The sequence below is a fragment of the Mercenaria mercenaria genome, chromosome 8 (genome assembly GCF_021730395.1).
Source record: "Mercenaria mercenaria strain notata chromosome 8, MADL_Memer_1, whole genome shotgun sequence".
Taxonomy (NCBI): Eukaryota; Metazoa; Mollusca; class Bivalvia; order Venerida; family Veneridae; genus Mercenaria; species Mercenaria mercenaria.
Window position 1 is genome coordinate 53,135,683 of NC_069368.1, and position 21,517 is coordinate 53,157,199.

General features: G+C 34.7%; 1 protein-coding gene across 18 annotated transcripts in view; it reads right to left on the bottom strand.

The window, feature by feature from the left end:
* The window catches only part of LOC123566323 (protein unc-13 homolog A-like), a 190,886-nt gene that overhangs the window by 13,196 nt on the left and 156,173 nt on the right, over positions 1 to 21,517 (bottom strand). For 11 of the 18 annotated variants that reach the window (XM_053550001.1, XM_053549994.1, XM_053550000.1 and 8 more), the window contains 14 exons: positions 20,707 to 20,775; positions 19,567 to 19,656; positions 18,497 to 18,848; positions 17,918 to 18,044; positions 17,189 to 17,285; positions 15,650 to 15,793; positions 14,824 to 14,901; positions 14,073 to 14,150; positions 13,259 to 13,509; positions 12,114 to 12,168; positions 9,394 to 9,465; positions 7,798 to 7,812; positions 4,624 to 4,725; positions 849 to 1,170 (listed from right to left, as the gene is read on the bottom strand). In XM_053550001.1, coding sequence (XP_053405976.1) covers positions 849 to 1,170; positions 4,624 to 4,725; positions 7,798 to 7,812; positions 9,394 to 9,465; positions 12,114 to 12,168; positions 13,259 to 13,509; positions 14,073 to 14,150; positions 14,824 to 14,901; positions 15,650 to 15,793; positions 17,189 to 17,285; positions 17,918 to 18,044; positions 18,497 to 18,848; positions 19,567 to 19,656; positions 20,707 to 20,775 — 1,852 coding nt within the window. Of the gene's footprint in view, positions 1 to 848; positions 1,171 to 4,623; positions 4,726 to 7,797; positions 7,813 to 9,393; positions 9,466 to 12,113; positions 12,169 to 13,258; positions 13,510 to 14,072; positions 14,151 to 14,823; positions 14,902 to 15,649; positions 15,794 to 17,188; positions 17,286 to 17,917; positions 18,045 to 18,496; positions 18,849 to 19,566; positions 19,657 to 20,706; positions 20,776 to 21,517 lie in introns of those variants that run through there. The other 7 variants (XM_053549999.1, XM_053549993.1, XM_053550002.1 and 4 more) reach the window with 6 other exon arrangements.

Genomic DNA, 21,517 nt, shown 5'->3' on the forward strand with positions numbered 1-21,517 from the left:
TGAAATATATGGCCTCTAGAGAGGTCACAAGGTTTTTCTATTTTTAGACCTACTGACCTAGTTTTTGATGGCACGTGACCCAGTTTCGAAACTGACCTAGATATCATCAAGGTGAACATTCTGACCAATTTTCATGAAGATCTTGTGAAATATATGGCCTCTAGAGAGGTCACAAGGTTTTTCTATTTTTAGACCTACTGACCTAGTTTTTGATTGCACGTAACCCAGTTTCGAACTTGACCTAGATATCATCAAGATGAACATTCTGACCAACTTTCATAAAGATCCCACAAAAAATGTGACCTCTAGAGTTGTCACAAGCAAAAGTTTACGGACGGACTGACGGACGCTGCGAGATCACAAAAGCTCACCTTGTCACTATGTGACAGGTGAGCTAAAAAACAGAACCGTGCTGATGTCAGTGCACTCAGCTGTTTAACAGTTTTGGAATGTTCAAATGATTTTTATATTAAGTAGTTACCTGGATACTACTAATAAACTTTGATAATGTGGCAGTTGACCTGAATACAATCGACACTGTTTATTGTCCAATACAGGTAAATCCAATAATTGCTTTGCAATAGATCTATGGCCAATTATCTTTGAACACCCCTGGACTTATTGGACTCAACTGCCACATTATCAAAGTTTATTAGTACTTGAAAATATTTTATATTGCTTTTGCTGTTATTATTCAAATGTTTGACAGTGACTTTATGATCCTCAATTTATGTGAACAGGTTGGTACTTATATTTGTGTGTCCTTCTTCCTGTATGTGTAAATTAGTCAGGACAAACCTCTGACACTAACCTAATATTCGAAAGTCCTTCATTATGTCAGTACATACCTTTGACAGTGACCTTATGCTCCCCAGTTCCTGGATGTGTAAACAGGTCCACCTGTATAGAGACCTCACCAACAGTCTCTGTCTGGCTGGGCTGGTCCTGAGACGTTTGTGAATTCACAAATGTTTTGATCAAAGTGTCTGTGGTCTGTGTGTACAGTGACAGAGCATAACGTAATGACTGCAGCTCCGAGCTTTTCTCCAGGAAATTTTTCTTTAGACCCTGACCACCGGCATGGAAGTACAGTTTAATTGCCTCCAATGCCATGTCTAGTACAGCACACTGTTTTGGTGTCAAATTCTTCTCTGCTTCCTTTGACATATCCTACAACACAGACAGAAAACAATATTTTGAGTTTCTTCATTTTTTTGACAGATCTGATCACATGCAACAAAGTCAAAAAATAGTAGTTCAGACTTTCAGATGAGATATTTTTCATTTTGTCTTTTTAAAAAGACTTGCCTTTAAAAGAATACCAAAATATCAAAATTCTTTAAACAAAAAGTTAACATATGTATGATATCAAAAACAGTAATTCCTTTTTTTTAAGTTGACAAGTTTTGCAAAATATACAATAAAACTTATTCCTTTAATATGAATATAACTTCTTTGATTTATGCATCAGACTGCTTGGCTACATATTTTACAAATTACAAATGAATAAATACTGTTCAGGCCTCACTATTTACTTTTTATTATATTTCAGAGTGCAAACAAATAGTACCCAACCTTTAAAAAATTGACATAAATCTAGCTCTGAGCCCCTTTTATAGAAACAAATTGTGAAAGAATAGTTACAAAGCATTGCAAATATATATTTTTTATGCTTAAGCATATCAAGAGTCTTGGCAAGACAAATTAACAAAAATAGTAGAGAAATATATCTACATACTTACAAAAGACAACTTTTGGTATGATAACTTTTAACTAAAAGGAAGTATTTTTATAAGCTTAATAAAAACTATAATGTATGCTAATTATTAATGTCAGTGTAGCTTGAAAACTGAAATGAAGCGTCTTTCTATTATACTTTTATATACCTTCCTAACAAATTGGAGACTAGAAAAGACAGAAAGATAGACAAACACAGTGATTACTTCAGGGTTTTCATTGGATGACAGGATTTGAGCTAAATATATCTTTTTACTGTTCTGGACACTGCATGCTTGTTATTTTATAAACTAAAGCTGACAAACTACTAACACAAAGAGAACAGCATCCAAAATGCTAGCAGGATAGAATCAATATACATGCTGTAAAGGTACAAAACTTACATACAGAGCAATTAATTTATATTTACAGAAAGTTCGTTATCATACAAATTTTCAATAAATATTGTATTATAGTGGGATATAGGTAGGATTCAAAATATTAAGCTTAATAAAGAGCAGTGACAGAATTGCCCTGGATAAACAAAATGTCAAAGCAAGTGTGCCTTCAAGTGTGCTAAATGACAAAACTCTTTTGAGGTGTTTAAACAAACATAAAAATGCATGATGCACCATTTTGTTGTTCAGCAGAAAAGCGCAGTACCTATCTATACTAGACAAAGTTACTCTCAAAACAAGGGGAATTTCAAATATAACGCCATTTGAAATGGACACTTTTAGTAAATAAAAATTAAAGACAAACTGTATATTAAAGCAAAGTATATGCCTCCTAGATATGCATTGATAAGTAACTAAATAAAATAGCAAGAAGCTTCCACAGAAATCAACATCAACAATTAACAAGCATATTTATATAAGATCCATGGGAATTAGGCTATCCACAGGCTATAAGGGGCAGAGTACGGCAAAATTTTAAATTACAACACTAAAATGAAAAAAAAAAAAGTGTAAAATATACTTCAAATACAGTGGAACCTCTATAATCTACACTTGCTTGGACCAGAAAAACGTTCGGATTAGAAGGGTTTTCGGATTAGGAAGGTTTCTATTTTAGTCCGAGAGAATGAATTGGAATATCAGATGCAAACAATTTGTTTGGTTTAGAGAGTTTTTTTGGATCAGAGGGGTTTGGATTAGAGAGGTTCCACTGTACTGTGAAATCATGATTACTCTTGCAGGACTAACTTTCGTGTATTCAATGGAAGCAACAATCAACACAATTAAATCCCAATGGACAAATTGAGTTCCCATTGGTTTGAGCCACGCCATGAGAAAACCAACACAGTGGCTTTGCGACCAGCATAGATCCAGACCAGCCTGCACATCCGCGCAATCTGGTCAGGATCCATGCTGTTCGCTTTCAAAGCCTATTGTAATTAGAGAAACTGTTAGCGAACAGCATGGATCCTGACCAGACTGCGCAGGCTGGTCTGGATCCATGCTGGTCGCAAAAACACTATGTTGGTGTTCTCATGGCACGACTCATTTTATCTTCATATGCACAATCTATATCCCCATGAAATTGCTGTTTTGGACAAAACCATGAAAATAAATGATTTCACAGTATATGTAATGTGATAAGTTTCAATATGTGACAAGTCAACTGTTTTATACTGTACAAAGTGCATTGACATACTTCATTTATCTGTACTGAGTTCAGGTGAGTGATCTTTTTCAATCTGTGACAAGTCAACTGTTTTATACTGTACAAAGTGCATTGGCATACTTCACTTATCTGTACTGAGTTCAGGTGAGTGATCTTTTTCAATCTGTGTGCAGATAACATAATTATATCTAAACAACACAGAAAATGATTTGTAATAAATGATGTAGGCACACAACACTTATCTACACAACATAATAAGTAAGTGAGTACAGTTTTGACATATAACATATCTACAACATACGGTTAGAATAGTTTACATCCAGCTATTAAAGAGCTGCTTTTAGGAGGCATATGCAACCCTACACCCCACTCCCGCCCAAATGATGGTCTGTAGGTGTGTAATTTTAAGTCAAATATGCTGTAACCTTGACAGCATTTATTGACCATAAAATCACATACTATGAACTTTGCTGGCAACAAGAGTAAAAGACTGTCAACAATTTTCATTTTCGCAGTCACTATATCCTTGACCTTGAACCTTCTGATTCAAGTAACAATTTTAAGTATCAAGTTCACTTTGACCTTGACCTTCTGATAATGATCTGAAGAATTTTTCAGTGACCTTGACCTTTGTCTCACTGACTCCCAAAGTAATAGGGGTCATCTTCTACCCTATTTAATTTGACAAACATAGGCACATCAATGTCTACTTAATGGTCATTATTGAGTGTATGATTGTAGTTTACAACCAGTATCGAATTCTGTAGGCAAACAAAACATATCTAAATAACATAAGGGTGTGTGGTTTATGTCCATCCAGTTCACTTAGCAGAGGCATACCACATATGACCACAACACAGTAAGAACAGTTTACATCAAGTTTAAATAATGGAAGCATACAACATTTTAACACAACACAGTAAGAACATTTTACATATTCAAATAATGGAGGCATACACTATATTATCACAATACAGTACTGGTAAGTTTATATCCAGTTCAAGTAATGGAGGCATACAACATATTAACACAACAATAAGAACAGTTTACATTCAGTTCAAATAGTGGAGGCATACAATATATAAACACAACTCAGTAAGACAAGTTTATGTCCAGTTTAAATAATGGAGGTGGCAAACAGCATATTAACACAACACAGTAAGAATTCGAATAACGGAGGTATAAAACACAGTATGAACAGTTTACATCCAGTTCAAATAATGGAGGCATACAACACTTATCTACACAACAGAAAGAGACAGACAGAATGTGGTTTACAACCTGAATCATGGGCACATTCATGGGCATTTGGCTAACATGGTTGAGAAACAATCTAGAGACATCTTCAATCTTGGCCTGAGCACTGCCCGGCAATGGAAGGAGCTGCAAAAATTTACCGCCAATCATATAAGTACAACTATCTACACAGGCTTCATACAACGGGCTGGTCCACAAGTGTGGTTAAATGCTCAAATTTCCGAACATAAACTGAAATACAGGAACAGTTCAAAGACACTGGGTCATTGACTTAAACTTTGACAGACCATTAAGTTTTATCTTATATTAAGCCCAAGCTGTCTCAAATTAATGACTGGGAACCCCTTTTAAGTCTTACTTTGTGGGGCTAAAATGTGCTAATCATTGATAGCAAATGAAATGAGTTTTTCACCTATTACTTTTAAGTTTGATGTCCATAAACATCAACATTTAGCAGTGAATTCTAATCTTAGGATCACTACAACTTCTTTATTTCAAACTGCCTCAAATAAAAGCATGTCAAGCTATGGGCCCTCTGTCCCCGCCCCCCTAAAAAAAACAAAAAACGAAGAAATGTTGTGTTCAAAATATTATGAGATGAGCATTTAAAACAGAACTTGTGGCCAACATTTGGTAACATCTGCAACACTCTTGCACCAGGGAAATATTCACAAAGGAAAGGAGAAAACTGACAGTACATTCATATATATTTTTTCAACACTAATATGCCTTATAATTCAATATGTAAGCAATCATTGTTTACTCTTCTTTTCCTTTCAGTTTTATGGTTTGTTTCAAAAATGTTATGTCAGTTTTCTTGGGTATATACATGTATATGCAAAAATGTATATAATTATGATTAAAAAAGTAAAAATAAAAGCCATTATCTGCTGGATCACAAATACTGGAAGCTGGGTTACCATGACAACAGTCATTTGACTTAGTCATGTGACTTACAGCTGCAAACAAGAGGATCTTGGGTAAATACATTTCATCATGGACTCTCTTAGCTGCAAGAGCTAAAAACTGCAAGAAAAATGGTAACCATCATCAACTGTAAGACTTTCAGCAAAATCAACTACAATATATTTCTACGTTTCATTCACTAGGCCCACAAATTGGAAGCATTGAGTCAGAAGTGTATCTTTTAGTTAGAAGGCTATGTATCCGCTAATCATATATAGAAGAAAATACAAAATTTGCAGGATTTAATGGCTGTTGCTAATAACTATGCGTTAGTAATATCACATCTGAATTCCAGGAAATTGCCAGTTATTTTCAGAAATGTCTTGTTTTTCCTAAAACTTTTTTCTGATATGGTATCAAGTCTCAAGATTTTTCATTTGTTTCAGTATAATGAGAATGTAAAGAATATTAATGCTGCAAAAAGAACAAAAGACCTCCACAAATTAGCAACCCATCCCTGAGTAATTAGTAAGCTAGGCTAGAAAATACAGTGCAATCTTATTGTAAAGACCATCCAAAGAGAATTTGACAGACCGCCTACAGAAGGCCACTTTACTAATATATATTATTACATTTGTGCCATTTTATTAACTTACATGTGAACCTACAGGACTGCTAATGGAATATTTCAGGTTTTCAAATGTGAGACTGCTGCTTGACATTTTAACATGACACATACCATTTTTTGCATCTGTATTCCCATTTAACCTTTAGCCTGCTGCTAGCAAGTGATTTTGCCTTTGCACCTTGTGCAGACCAAGATCTGCCAGCAAATCTGTGCAGGTTGATCATGTTCTGCACTGTTCACTATTCAGTCAGTAAATTTTTAGTGAACGCCCCTTCAAATAATAAATGGTGCTGTCCAGATTGAACTAGAGCTATCACTAAAGGTGATGAATGTACCCCCCGCATGCACTGACATAGTACATTGCAATTTGACGCACACAAGATTGCATAATTATGTGGACTGTATGTATATAGACTGTATGTATACAGTTTAGTAATAAAAAACAAAGTCCCATAACTATGCAGAATATTTATCTAAAAGAACGTAACATGCACCATGCACAACTAGGGTTGGTACTGATCACTTGAGTGAAGTTTCATTAAATTGTGTGCAAGGGTTCGGAAGATTAGGCGCGCACAAGACTGCATATGCAGACTGTATGAACATAGTATGTTAACAAGAAACAAAGTCCCATAACTCTGCAATTTTTGTCGTTGAAAGAACCTAACATGCCCCATGCACAACTACTGTTGTTACTGATCACTTGTGTGAAGTTTCATTAAATTGTGTCAAGGGGATAAGGAGAGATGGTGCCCACAAGATTGTGTCTATGTATATAGTTTAGTGACAAAAAAACGAAGTCCCGTAACTCTGCTAACACTCTTTCTGAAAGAACCTCACATGCCCCATCCACAACTACTGTTGTTACTGATCACTTGTGTGAAGTTTCATTAAATTGTGTCAAGTGGATGAGGAGAGATGGTGCGCACAAGATTGTGTCTATGTATATAGTATAGTAACAAAAAACAAAGTCCCATAACTCTGCAAGTTTTTTTCCTGAAAGAACCTAACATGCCCCATGCACAACTACTGTTGTTACTGATCACTTGTGTGAAGTTTCATTAAATTGTGTCAAGGGGATGAGGAGAGATGGTGCGCACAAGATTGTGTCTACGGACAGACAGACAGACGAACGGACGGACGGACAGACAACCTGAAACCAGTATACCCGCCCTTACAACTTTGTTGTTGGGGGGTACAATGAAAGACCTGTCCATTATAGAAATTTATCAGGGTAAAGGTTAATGAACAGTGCCATTTAGTAACTTCTGAATACAGCACTCTTCAGCCATTAAATTAATATTTCAACATATTATCTGCATGTTATTGTGTAGTGCATTTATGGCCTTGCTGAAAATTACAGTTTGACCATAAAGTTGCAAAATCATCTATTAGGCTTTCTCTGTTACTGTTAAACAATGTCTAAATCATAAACTCATGATTCAATCATGTAGGTTCACATGTATGACAGCCCTATTGCAATGCAATATTTGCTCTGCCATGTTTAGTCACATTTTCTCATAAATTAAGCAAGAACTTGTTTATTGGACTGCCTTTACAATAATTGCACTGTATCAATAATTCTGTTATAGAAACCATAACCAGATGATGTCAGCTATATAGGTATCAATTCAATTCTCTCCATGCCAAATTTTTACAAATACCTTGTCACTACTTTGCTGAAAAGAAGAACAATTCAAGTTTTACATATTATAACAGGTCTTGCAATAAAGTCGAATTTTACCTTACCAATTTGTGTTCAATAATTCAACAGACATATTGGTTGTATATTCCTTCATGTGTTGCTATTAACACCTTTTTCAAATTTCTTTTCCAATGTACTGACTAGTCAAACTTGGCTCACACCAACCTGACGGGACCAGCAAATTTTTTTGAGTAAGCAGTAGTTGGAGCCATCAAACAAAATACATTATTCGTGGGTTTTATCAGGACCTGCGACAAGCTCAAGGAAAGGGTGTTATACAAATTATTCAAATTCATGTGAATGAAGTTTGACTGTATAAATTTATGCAAAATGCAGGATGCATATAAAATCCTATGTGTCAGACATATGTTTAATATTATCTGGTACGAGATCATAGCTACTATATAAAACCTACAGGTTCACAAGGAAATGACATGAAAAACAGCTATTAACATTTTCTCATGATGACAGCAGGATGTTATTTGTTTTATTTTTTTTTCATATTTCTTTCTTGACACCAGTTATTCTGTTCTGATCTCTGCATGGGTAAAAATAAATATAAGAACTACTGGCACATATGAGAATGTTTTTACAGTGTGTTTATGCATTAATATATTGACCAGATAATATGCAAATGTCCCCACGAGGATTTATACAAATCCTTTCAAATACTTGGCCATAAAAATATTTTGACAGTTACCCATTCCTGGCATAACAAAGCTCGAAGTGCATCTAAATGCTTATTCTTTTCAAAAGTAAGTAAAGCAGAAGTATCAAAACCGGTAGCCATACAGAGGATGCCTGTCTGTTTCAGTGTAAGATATAATATATCAAACAAACTAATATATCAAACAAATTTTCTTTTTATTTCAGACCTTTTTAATGTGTTTTTACAAAATTATACCACTTTAACCAATGCAACTTCACTTCCATTGGGCAACATCACAAGCAAAATCTCTATGCCACCATGTTAACCTTTAGCCTCCTGGCTGCAAGTGGTGTTCTTGCAAGTGATTACAGTGCAGACTAAGGTCAGCCTGCACGTCCATGCAGGCTGATCATGGCCTGCACTGTCTGCTCTTCAGTCAGTAAATTTCAGTGAACACCCGTTTGAATAATAGCGGTACTGTCCAACTTGAATGATGGGCCAGTCCATTTTAGAAATATAGCAGGGTAAAGGTTAATATTGGAAGACAGTTGAATGATTCCTCGAGATTTTTAAATTTCTTTCACATTTTGATATGGTGGAGAGCATATCTTTATATTTTTGTATATATCTAGAAAATTCTGTATCTTTTGAGGATGCATTCTGAAAGAATTTCTGACATCTTATTATAATTTATTTTCTTGCACATTCAAGTATAGTTCCATAACAATGAAAATTATAAAATGAAACCAACTGTTTTGAAACAGTAAATGTTAAAACATTTCAATAAAACACTAACAAACATGATAAACAAAATCTAAGTAATTTCTTATAGAATTTATCAGAAGCTCCAGGTGAAACAAATTATTTTTATGGCCAATATGTTCAACAAGTATAACAACAAGTTACCTGTCTGGGATCAGAGAGTGGGGGCAGAACCACTGTCTTCTCCATTGTATACATCACTATCCTCCAGAGTTCCTGCAGTAACAAAATACATTTACTTGACACTTATTTTGCACATTCAAGCCATGCTGGTATGTCATGTCATATTTAGAAAACAATGTATAGAAAACCTTATTAACATTATCAATGCACCAAAACAGGTTAATATACGTCCGCGAAATAATTTCACGAGGGCGTAGTACGAGTGAATTATTCTGGGGACGTATAACTGATTTAGGTGTATTTATTTCAGTAAAACACGATTTTGCTATATATTATTTCGATTGTAATATGCTCTTAATATATAACAGTAGATAAAATATAGTAGCGTTCTTTCTTGATCACAACTAAAATATTGACGTCATCGCACGCTAACATGGCGGCTAAGCAAAATAAACAAAATGCTTTTTCCATCTTGTTTTGGCCAGATGGTCAATAGTTTGTGATATTTATCATTTTAGCGTAAGTGTGTTTTAACAGAAACAAGCATATTAGAATCATGATACTTTCAAACGTTACCCATGGCGGAGGACCCTAGATGCACATACATCCGTTACGTCCGACACAGCTGGGTAGAACCACTGATCTTATCTTCAACAGGTCAGCTGGATAGCTTCTGAACAAAGAAGAATTCTACACCCCTAAGTTTAAATCACAGCTGTGAGGGGAAAATGATTTGAGTAAGAATGCCACAAAAAAAAGAGTTAAAGTTAAAAGAAAAATATTATATCTATAGTCACAACTTTGGCAAACACTGAAACTGTCTAGTGTCATTATTAGGGATGGGAACGAATATCCGAATATTCGAATATTCGAAAATCGGTCGAATATTCGAATATGAAAATCAAATTCGAATATTCGTAAATTATTGTATATTTTTTTTTCAAAATAAGTATCATTGATTTTGGGCAACATGAGCATGCTAATTCTACAGAATAAAACCATGTCATGTTTGTTTATCGCGTATCAAAAGATGTCCAATTAACAAGAAAATAGCAATGCATAATTGGCAGGGGCCATCGTTACGGATTAACAGTTTGCAACAGACCCCAGGCGTCAATGTGTCAGATGCATGTCAAAAGATGTCCAATTAACAAGAAACTTGCAATGCATAATTACCTGGGGTCATCGCTACGGATTAACAGTTTGTATTAGGCGTAAATGTGATATCTTTTTATCTTTTGTTCATTTTTATTGGCACCTGTTTTATGTAACAAGTTGTAGAATTATTTTTTTTCGAAAACAACACCAAACTTGTAGATATTGTCGATCTTTTCACAATATTTTGTATGACGTTTCAGACCATCCGCAGGATCGGTTTTCATCCGCCATCGGCCGTATTCGAATTAAATTTTGAAGTACTTTATAATAAAATCAAGAAATAACATATGATTGATGCATAAGTTCATGTTGAAGGAGGTTTAAGTCTGCCTTACTTGCTTTTAACACGACGATTTTTACACGCCGATTGAAAATTTTCAAAATGGCGGCGGTAATACAACAGCGCGTCACGTGTTTAAATGGGACGACCTGCTATTTTTAGATAAAATTGCGACGGTCTAAATTATAATCGTTTTGATTTTTTGTATCATTTTGAAGCTAAAACACTGAATTAGTTAAATCTGTTCATGATTATTCTGACATAATCGTGAAATAAAACGCTAGGATCGGCAGGTTTTGCTAGGTAGGAACGGGTTACCCGAAACAAACATTTTTTGGCCTTATTACGTACGATGATCCACGCTTTAAACAAATGAATACGTTGTGTATATGCCAATCACTTAATAAGAATTTAAAGCTTCCATTAAAACAAACCGAATATTCGAATATATTCGAATATGGCAAACCGAATATTCGAATATTGATTTCAGTATTCGTTCCCATCCCTAGTCATTATACAAGGATATCAAAGCTATATTTAGAATGCACGTGCTAGATAAACATGTGAGAACCTAAATTATCATATTTAAATTTATGGGCATTTATTAACGCTAGATGCACAGTCACTGAATAACAATCTCATCCTTAACCTTCAGAAGTTCATTCTCCTGTACCTGCCAAGTTCATAAGTAAACAGCAGGACACTTAGACTAGTCAGGCGCTGATTAACCACAGCTTTGATGAATCATGGATAAAAAGTCAAACATGTGATGGCTGATATCTATTTTAATTTTTTTTTTATCTTTGACCGATTTTGAGGTCCTTACAAGCTAAATCTGGTAAAAATTGCCATTCATGACTATCAATGTGCATATAAAAATGACTTCCATGTAGACAGGAGTGTGACAATTGACAGTTTCTATTCAAAATTACTGGAATTATGTTAGTGCCCACAATCCTTGAAAAAATGCTTTTCCATCTTATTTGGTTAGATGGTCCAGTTTGTGATATATGACCTGTCTATATTCAACACATATTTGCTTGGCTAATGTCAAAACTTTAAAAAAAATCTGTGAAAGTTCCTTTCATGTAATAAAGCACTTATTCAATGACTTTTTGGACAATAAGTGTATACTCCTTCCTGGTTCTGAGATGACAATAACCTAGATATATTATTAGAAAAACTACACCTTGAGCAATGGTTCTCAGCTGACAAAAAGCTAGATCTATTATTAAAATAACTATACCTTGAGTGATGGTTCTGACATGACAATAACCAAGATATATTATTAGGAAAACTATACCTTGAGCAAGCGTTTTAGTACTGTCTTCTCACAGACTTGAGCAAACATTGACAGGCTGTAAAGTATCACATACCAATGTGTTAGTTAATTATATATGTATCACCAAGTTAAAAAGCACCATCCTGTTCTATATATAGAATGTTTTTGTTACATAATATGAAATCATTTACGAGGGCTAGTTTTCATGGACTTTATGAGTGTATCAATTAAGGAAAATAAAAATCCCAAACAAACAAATTTTTTTTTAATTATTTCATTTTTAAACATTTTAACCCTCAAATGTATGCCCTTAAGTAATTACCATTTTGACTCTATGCAAGAGGAGTTTCAACGATCACAGTATATTTTCTGTTTAAAAATACATATCATTTTATAGATCTTTGAAAATAGACATAAATGTCCAAAATTTTGAAAAATTACAACTGCAATGAATTGTTTTGCTACGCCGAAAGATGGTTCAATGAAACTTTCAGATTCAAAATATACATGCTTTCTCTCCAACATAAATCTACAATGAACAACACATCTTATGGTGGCATAAGAAAAAATCAAATCAAGCATTAATTGTTAATCTCTAAAATTTCAATCCAAACTTAAACATCTCAACATGCTTAAGGACTATTACATTCAGTGTTAGTAAAGCAAGCGTCTCACAAATCCTAATTTATCCAATGTTCATTATAAAATGACTGGGAGACTGATTACAATAAACACGGCTCTATGATTAGAAAACTGACACTGAAAACCAGTCTAAAAACAATATTGTGAATGGTTAATGTCAAAATAGAGCTCAAAATTAACCAGTCTGTTGCAAGTTTTTGAGACTGGTCTTTATATTTAACTATATAAGCATCAAACATATACACAATACAGAATCAGAAAAAAATCAACATCTGAAAATTTTGTCATAGCTTGAAAATTGTGCTTGATTAAAAACTCCTGCTATCTTCAGATTTTCATATTCATTGCTTTAACGCATTTCAATTAGCTTTTTACTAATGCTCAGCAATGAACTGAAAATTGTGTCACAAATATATCTGACATAAACAAGAATTAAACTTATATATAATATAAAGTTACTAAAGTCAGACAACAAAATTTTAGAGCACTGCAAATGGTGCCATTTTTCAGTGTTACGTAATCACCTGCCATCCAGTAGATCCATGAGGGGACGTAGAACCATATCACTCTCCTGTTGTATATTGGTCCTCTGACTTGGCTGTGACAGTGAAACCTGTCCAGCTCCCTTTACCTTCGATAGAAGGGCCCCTAACTCCTGCATACTCTGCTGGATCTGGGGCTCAAGGGATTTGGCAAAAATGTTACTGAGCTCATCAAGGACACTGTTCAATTTCTGTTGAAGTTCTTTCAGTATATTTGCAGCTTCCACATCCAGCTGATCAAATACAGGAAACAAGATAATGACATTGCAGGTATAAAGTCAAAAATAATCTATTCTAGAAAACTTGCAGCTACAAATTTTTAGTACAAATTTATAGTCAGTCTCCTTAAATTAAAACTGTAGAACCTGTCCAGCTTGCTCACTAGCAATAGCACCAGACTATCAATAAAGTGGTTCTGAGTATGGTATCTGCGCAAGGCAATGTTCTCCATGACAATTTCTTAGTAGATACTGCATCTGTCATAAACAGATAGATAATGGATGGAGGAAACAACATTACTGCTATTGCTGCAGGATGCTACACAACAATGCTGCTTAACATTTGACAAACATTTCGCAATGATTTTTTTTCTAGTCTTCCCTCAAGAAGCCTTTGAGAAATCTACAGTCACCTGAACAAATTTTAAAAGCACTGCTGTAAAGTTTGCTGAAGTTCCATCTAATAGTTTTATAGAAGCAAAAATTCTAATGTTACCAGTATGACGTGGCTGGGTGTTATGCTAATGTCAGTCCATTGAGTATCCTTATTTGTAAAGCTGGATGAACTAGAAACCTACCTTTTCTCCTCCCATTGATTCAAACACCTTTTCTAACTGAACCCTCAACTGTTGGATGTTGTTCATTAATATACAAGCCTAAAAATAGAAACATTTACTTAAAGATAAAATTAATGAGGTCAAAGTGCCCTTTATTTATCAAGTAAAGACATTTTTTAAACAGTAAGAAGAGGAACGCTGAAGCTACAATACAGTAAAACTTCATTCATTCGAACTCCGATAATTTGAACATGGCCTTTTGCTCGAACTTCTCGTCTGGTCCTGGCCAAATCCCTGATGATTCGAACTACAGTTAACTTCAATCAAGTTTGCCAGTCCCATCTACTTCAAGCAAAGTCTGACTGTATATCCACAAATATTAGTTCCCAACATGTTAATGATTTCACTGAACTTCTAGTTTTAATGAAAAGAGGAAAGCCCCTAGCGCCTCTCCTAAAATTATTTCAAGTACAGAATGCCTTCTTGGTAGAACCACCAATGTTCTGTATGCCAGTAATGTGAGTCAACTTCCTTAAGAAATGGCCCATAGAAGCCCATAATGATATAGATTAATTCAGTTTCTCTTAAATGTAAATTTATGAATGTAAAAGAAAAATGATCTTTACATTTTGAACAACATTTTGAACAATAATAATATCTCCACTTCATTTAGATGAAGGAAAAGACTTTAACGCAGCTAAAAAGTAAAGCTGCAATACATACAAGAATATGTATTTCTAAATCATCTAACAATGAAATTTTGCCGACATACCACTTTCTGATGTCCTGTATACTCCTTGAAATCTTTCCTGACAATGTCAGCATAAGCTACAAGCACCTTGTTTACAGTCTACAATGTAAAGTACAGGCATTTATCAGAACAAATAAAGAAAGTCAACAAGAAAGTTCCTTCTTTAAATTCTAATGAAGAAAAGTCAAAGTTATTATTTGGTTGAGATTTAAGAACTTTCGTATATAATACTTACATGTATACGAATGTACACAAATATGGCATGACAGATCAGCTAATTTGAAAATCTTCATAAAAGTATATCAAAAGCAATATGTCTTTTTGGTGGAGGTGAAGTCCTCTCAGTATTTTTAAACTATATTTTTGAAAAGCGATCTTTAAAATTGTTTTGAAAAACTCATGCAACATTTGGATTTTGTGTATCACTTGACTCAGAGAAGCTTCGCACGAACACTTTGCAGAAAATTGATTTGTAAGTTAATGAATTTTCTGCGAAGTGTTGATGAGAAGCTTCTCTGAGTCACTTTTCAAATGATATACAAAATCCAAATGTTACATGGGTTTTTCAAAACAATTTTACATTATATTTCAAACTCTGTGTAAAAAAAATCTTTTTTCAAATCTACTTTTATTTAATCAGAATTAATGAATTAACCTTTAGCCTGCTGGTGGCAAGTGATTCTGCCTTTGTGACCAGTGCAGAGCAAGATCAGCCTGCACGTCCTATTCAGTCAGTAAATTTTTCATTGAACACCCCATCAAAGTAATAAATGGTACTGCCCAAACTGAATGATGGACCAGTCCATTTTAGAAATTTAGCTGGCTAACGGTTTATAAAAATACTCACATTAGCAAATCTTTCCATACATCGTTTGAGCATCTGAGGATCTGGACATTCCAGTTTCCTTATCACATCAAAACACTGGTTCAACTGAGTAAACACATCCACAACACTCGTTGAAAACAGTGCATGCTCAGAACTCTTTTGGAACTGTTGAAACATATCAATAAAGAATAATATCATTTGTATTTCATAACTTCATCTTTTTATATCCATAAATCTATTAAAGTAAAACTAATATAAGTATATACTTTCTTCTCTTCCTAAATGTTCCTATGATTTTTTTTTTAAAAAACTGAAGTTAATATTGGCATCAATGGCATTAAGTTATGGCGCATGGCTCTCCACACTGCCTCATTCTTATTTCTGACAAGCTGTATAAGAAAGTTCGGACTAACTTTAATCATTAGATGCTAAACAAAGCAAATATGGAGTAAGCACAGCATAGAATATGCTAAGACACAGGAAGCACACAGGAATGCCTTTACAGCAGCCTACAGCAATAACTTAATAAAAGTCCTATTAAAGCGGTTGTTAAACACGCTAGTCATCTGTACAAACCCAACTCTCTATTTGACGATAGTACATAGTTTTCCTGTTGCTCCCTGAACTTTGACATAATGACCTGAATTTTGCATCCACATGTTGTCTCAATGAGACAAAATTATCGATGCTAATTTGATGAAAATTTTCCCAGCAGTTTAGAAAATAAGGAGTAGACACAAAGTTAAACTGATTGTCCCAACTTCTTGTCACTTTATGCATATTTCTGACAGTCTGTGTAAAATTCCAGTTAAAACATGTGGTGCACAACTTCACATGGTGAAAAACAATCCTATCAGGTTTGATAATTCTTGGTAAAATACTTTTTGAGATATGCACAACACAAATTTGGGTGGATAGAAGGATGTACAGAGAAGACATGTAGACAAAGCAAATCTAAGTGACCCCCAAAACTTTCCGAATACAAAATACTTGATTTTGACCTCTAATTGTGACCTTGACCTTGAAACTAGTGACTCAGAATGTATGCTCTGCAAATCCTCCGGGCGAGTTCAATGACTACTGCTAGTTTTACACATATTTTCCCAGCAGTTTAGAAGATGCAGTTGACACAAAGGTAATCTATATGATCTTTGACCTTGAGTGTGACCTTGACCTATGACCTAGTAAACGAGGTCGTGTGCTCTGCATGTTGTCTTGGTAAGGCTAACAACTAATGCTAGTTTTATGAAAATCTTTCAAGCTTTTTAGACAAAATAGAGCACACACGGTTAAGCCAATGAATCTTTGATCTACAAGTGTGACCTTGACCTTGGACCTAAAGACCTGGGCTATGTGCTGTGCTCAGCACCTTGATAAAGATAGTTATACATGCAAATTTCATGAAAATCTTTCCAGTGGTACAGAAGATATGGAGCAATGGAAGGATGATCATACAACAGGTAGACTTGAATGACTCCAAAACAGCCCCATAAACTTTTTATAAAGGTATATACCTTATCATAGGCTAAATAAAGATAATTTCCAGGAGATGAAACTTACCCCATCTCGTTTATCACGTTCGTATGCCCCATGAAGATAATCCATGGATACATCATCATTCTCGTTCAACCACTGCATCACAAAAGGCTCAAACAATCTATATATAGAACAAAAGCCTTAAATAACCTGTATGTATTACATATTAAGGCTCAAACAGTCTCTATACAGAGAATAATAGAAAGGGACGTAAGTATTCACACGATATTCCTAAATTTTTATTGTCTTTATTATTTATCATGAGATTTTGTTTTATGTATCTTTGTAATTCAAATATCAAGCACACCAGCCATTATATCTTTCTGTAGCTGAGAGTAGCTGGCTCAATTTATGGCAAATCACTGTGGTTGCATATTTTCAGAGGTACTACTATTACTATATATTCTGAACTGAAAGGCAACTGGACAATCTGTAATACCAAACAAAGTATTTTCATCAACAACTAATCTAAACTGCATTTTAACATAGCTCGATATGTCTGCCAGTTAAACAAAGAAGAAGTTCAAGCTCTGTATATTCTGCGAAAAACAATGGTTGACGCAAGGACCGGTAAGAGAACATTATGGCATCAATTATGACGTCATATTGATGCAAGACATTCAGTTCATTACTACATGAATAAAAGAAACACAGCATAACTTCTATCAAACTATTTCTATGATAAATTAGATGACAAACCACTCGAAGGCCATGATTATTTGTTAAGCAAAATGTAAAGTAAGTGATAATTACGCAGGGTATTCTGGCACTGTATTCTTGAATTGTGGTATTTCTGCTATATATTTACTGTATAACCACTTCACTTTAAAGTGTAGGTTCATGTAATCTGTACTTTTACACGTCTTTGTTTTCTCATGTTCTGAAAAATTATACCCGTGGTATTATCACATTTAACATTTCTTATAGCTTATAAACATAAAAAAAGTTCAAATTTGTCTCTTTTTTTTATTTCAGTGGGTTTACTGTCACAAATAAAGGTCATACTGCAACTTTCCAGCCTTTGACGATGGAGGAAGATCCCAAGTGCACTGCCAAGCATTACTTCAGGCACAGGCTGGCACCTGGGTTGAACCAGACCTTTCCCATGCTAGTTGGATGGCTTCCTTACATGAAAGAATTCAACTTCAAAGTGAGGTTTCAAATCCGGAGCTGTGAGGGACAAGTGATTCTGAGTCAGTGGATTTCACCACTAACCATGGAGGCCTTAAATAATTATTCTAATGACATTGCTCGAGTTGATTAAAAACTAAAAATATTTAAAGAACTTTCTGAGGCAAAAAGCTAGATAAAGAAACCAAAATTAGGTCAAACCTTGTAAAGCATAGTTTAGATCCTGGGCAAACAGGTCCCACATCATGCCAGCACTGACCTGACCTACATTCAAGTCTTGTGGGAACTGATTGAGCACTGGGGTGTAACTATTTCTATCCTCTTCAATCACAGATACTATCAAAGCTATCAATTTGTGCCAGAAATCCAAGTTCTTCGTGCTCGGACCCTCCTGTTCTATATTTTCCTGGTCGTCTTTTGTCTCCACTTGAAACTCCCGTCGATACAGGTCACAGCAGTTGTCAAAAAGAAACTGGTATGTGGATTTCATACAAGCAATAACACAGTCCTTCACAACAGCACTTGCCCTCGGCGGACTTGTCAGCTCTTGAACCTTAAATGTTGCAGAAATAAAACTGTATTATCATACCTATACAAAATCTACAAGACCTAAAAATGAGTATTAAACGTATGTCCATGCAATGTCATACCACCTGTGCAAATCAGCCTTTTTTGATTTCCCTACATAAGACTCATTTTTCTGATCACTCACCACCACTAGTCCTCTGACAGGTTTTGAAAATACTGTGTTGGTACTGAGTACTGTTTATAACTCTTACCTAATTTACTTAACATACACTTACTAATTTCAAAATCTGTCAATAACAATTCTGTTACTAGTATCAAAATATATTTTGAAATTCTTCAATGGCCGACACACGGATCTGCGCTGGAGCTTCAAAACTTCTACTATTTGTTGAGTCACATGCTCACACAATTTCAGGTCATATGGCGCCTTTTAAAGCTTTTGAGGGTGCAGGAAAACCAAAGCTGCCCCTTCTTGCATTGTTTCAAGCATGGGAAGGTACCTGGATAGAACAACCAACCCTCCGTAAGCCAGCTGGATGGCTTCCTCATATGAGAAATTCTAAACTCCAAGTGATTTTCTGAACCCAAATTGCTCTACAGGCAGGTGATTTAAAGTCAGCTTAGTACCCTGCCTCATGGACATTGGTAACTAACCAAAACAGCACCTTCCTTTCATCTCTAATTCTGCTTTATCATACACTATTAAGACAAATAAGGGCAGAGAAATTTTCAACAATACTTACCTTCATTCTAAAGAATGTTATACTAGTAAGCAGATCTACTGTGGATTTTAAATCTTGTAGCCGGGTTGGATCCGAGGCAGGGAAATTGTTCTGTAACAGAATTATAACATGGAAGTACATATATCTCATTAAAACCTTGATTCTGTACCACAGGCTGGCATGTACATGTAGAAATATTTGAATATGATAAGATTTTATGCATTCAACTGCTATAATCAGCATCAGAAAATGTCACTAAAATCCTAATATTAAAAGATAGTAAAAGATTTAAGAACAGACAAACTATTTAGCTTTCTTTTTTTTTGTGGTAAAGTCTGTACAGTACTAGTATAATTAATGAATCTTTTTAAAAAAATCTTGTTTAAAATTTTTTAATATTTCAAAGTGGCAATTACAAAAATCTGAAATGGTCACAATGTCCCCATAATAGCAAGAAACATGTACAGTGAAAAAGTATTTAAAGGTCCATTACTAAGGGAAAGTGAGTTGGCAATTTTTTTCATAGCCAGTGCATAGACTTCTGCAAAACACTAAATAATGAAGATTGGCAGGTCAAAATTTACAGAAGGTATTTGGAACTCAAAGAAATGTATGTGTATTATGTTGAAATTTCAATGAATCGACAGAATGACCCCCCAGGTCTTTTTAACTTTCTTCATACTTCATAGAAAAATAATTGTACATATACTGCGATTTATTTCGAATTTCTACATACCAACTTTCATTTTCCAATAAAATGAAATAGTTTCTGTGCTTTTTAAAAGAAATTAAAATGTTCACTTTCCTTAGTATTGGACCTTTAAACATACCTGTGATATTTGTAAAAAGAAAACTAGTTAATCTTTGCAAGTGAACTGGTACTCAAGACAAAAGTTAGTGATTCAAGGGTAAGCTCCCTTTAACCTTTAAGTTGGCTCTGTTTAATAACTGTCAATTTGCTCCAGACAAATGTTCCAATACAATTCAGAGAAGGAAAATGTAGGCTTTCAGACAGAATATATTGTCTTCTATTTACTCATCACACACGACAATCATCTCATTAAGGGTTAGGGTTATTAACCTCTCATGATCATTCAACTATTTAACCTGGCAGGCCACTTTTTACTAGGACGAAAAAACAACAAAGGAAGATATACCTACCCTGTACATCGACAGATCAATCCTCAACGAGTTGTGCAACTGATCCAACAGCTTGACAAATTTCTCTTTCTGAAATAACAATGATGGGAAGTTAAAATTTCATAATGTATCTCACTACCATTTTGAGGATGTACATATTCATTAATGCTATACCCACTCCAGCAATTTGATACATTATTAAAATGTTGTTTTCCGTATGTCTCTGGTGTACTTGCATCTTCTTGTAAGACAAAACAAGAAATTCAGTGATGATGTCAACATTGTATGACACCTGCCCCCAGAAAATGCTTGATAGAATATAATATTGAGCCTCACCATGAGAAAACCAACATAGTGCATTTGCGACCAGCATGAATCCAGACTAGCCTGCGCATCCGTGCAATCTGGTCAGTATCCATGCCGTTCGCTTTCAAAGCCTATTGCAATAAAGAAACCATTAGCGAACAGCATGGATCCTGACCAGACTGCGCAGATGTGCAGGCTGGTCTGGATCATGCTGGTCCCAAATGCACTATGTTGGTTTTCTCATGGTGCGGCTCATTATGAAGTTCAAACTAGGTGTAAGTCCATATGACATTGGTGTATTATCTTTTAATAATCACAGTTCTAACCATAATGCATCTGAGTCTTTTTATCACAAGTTTGACGTCGTGAGAGTGGAATAAAGCAATTACATAAATTTAATAATACTCTAGTGTAATAAAGCTTTGATGTTAACGTCGTTTTAAGTATACGAGACATTGGTCAAATTTATTTGGTCTACAATAGGTAAAGAAAGAAGAAATTTAGATGTTTCAGTAGGAAAAGCTTA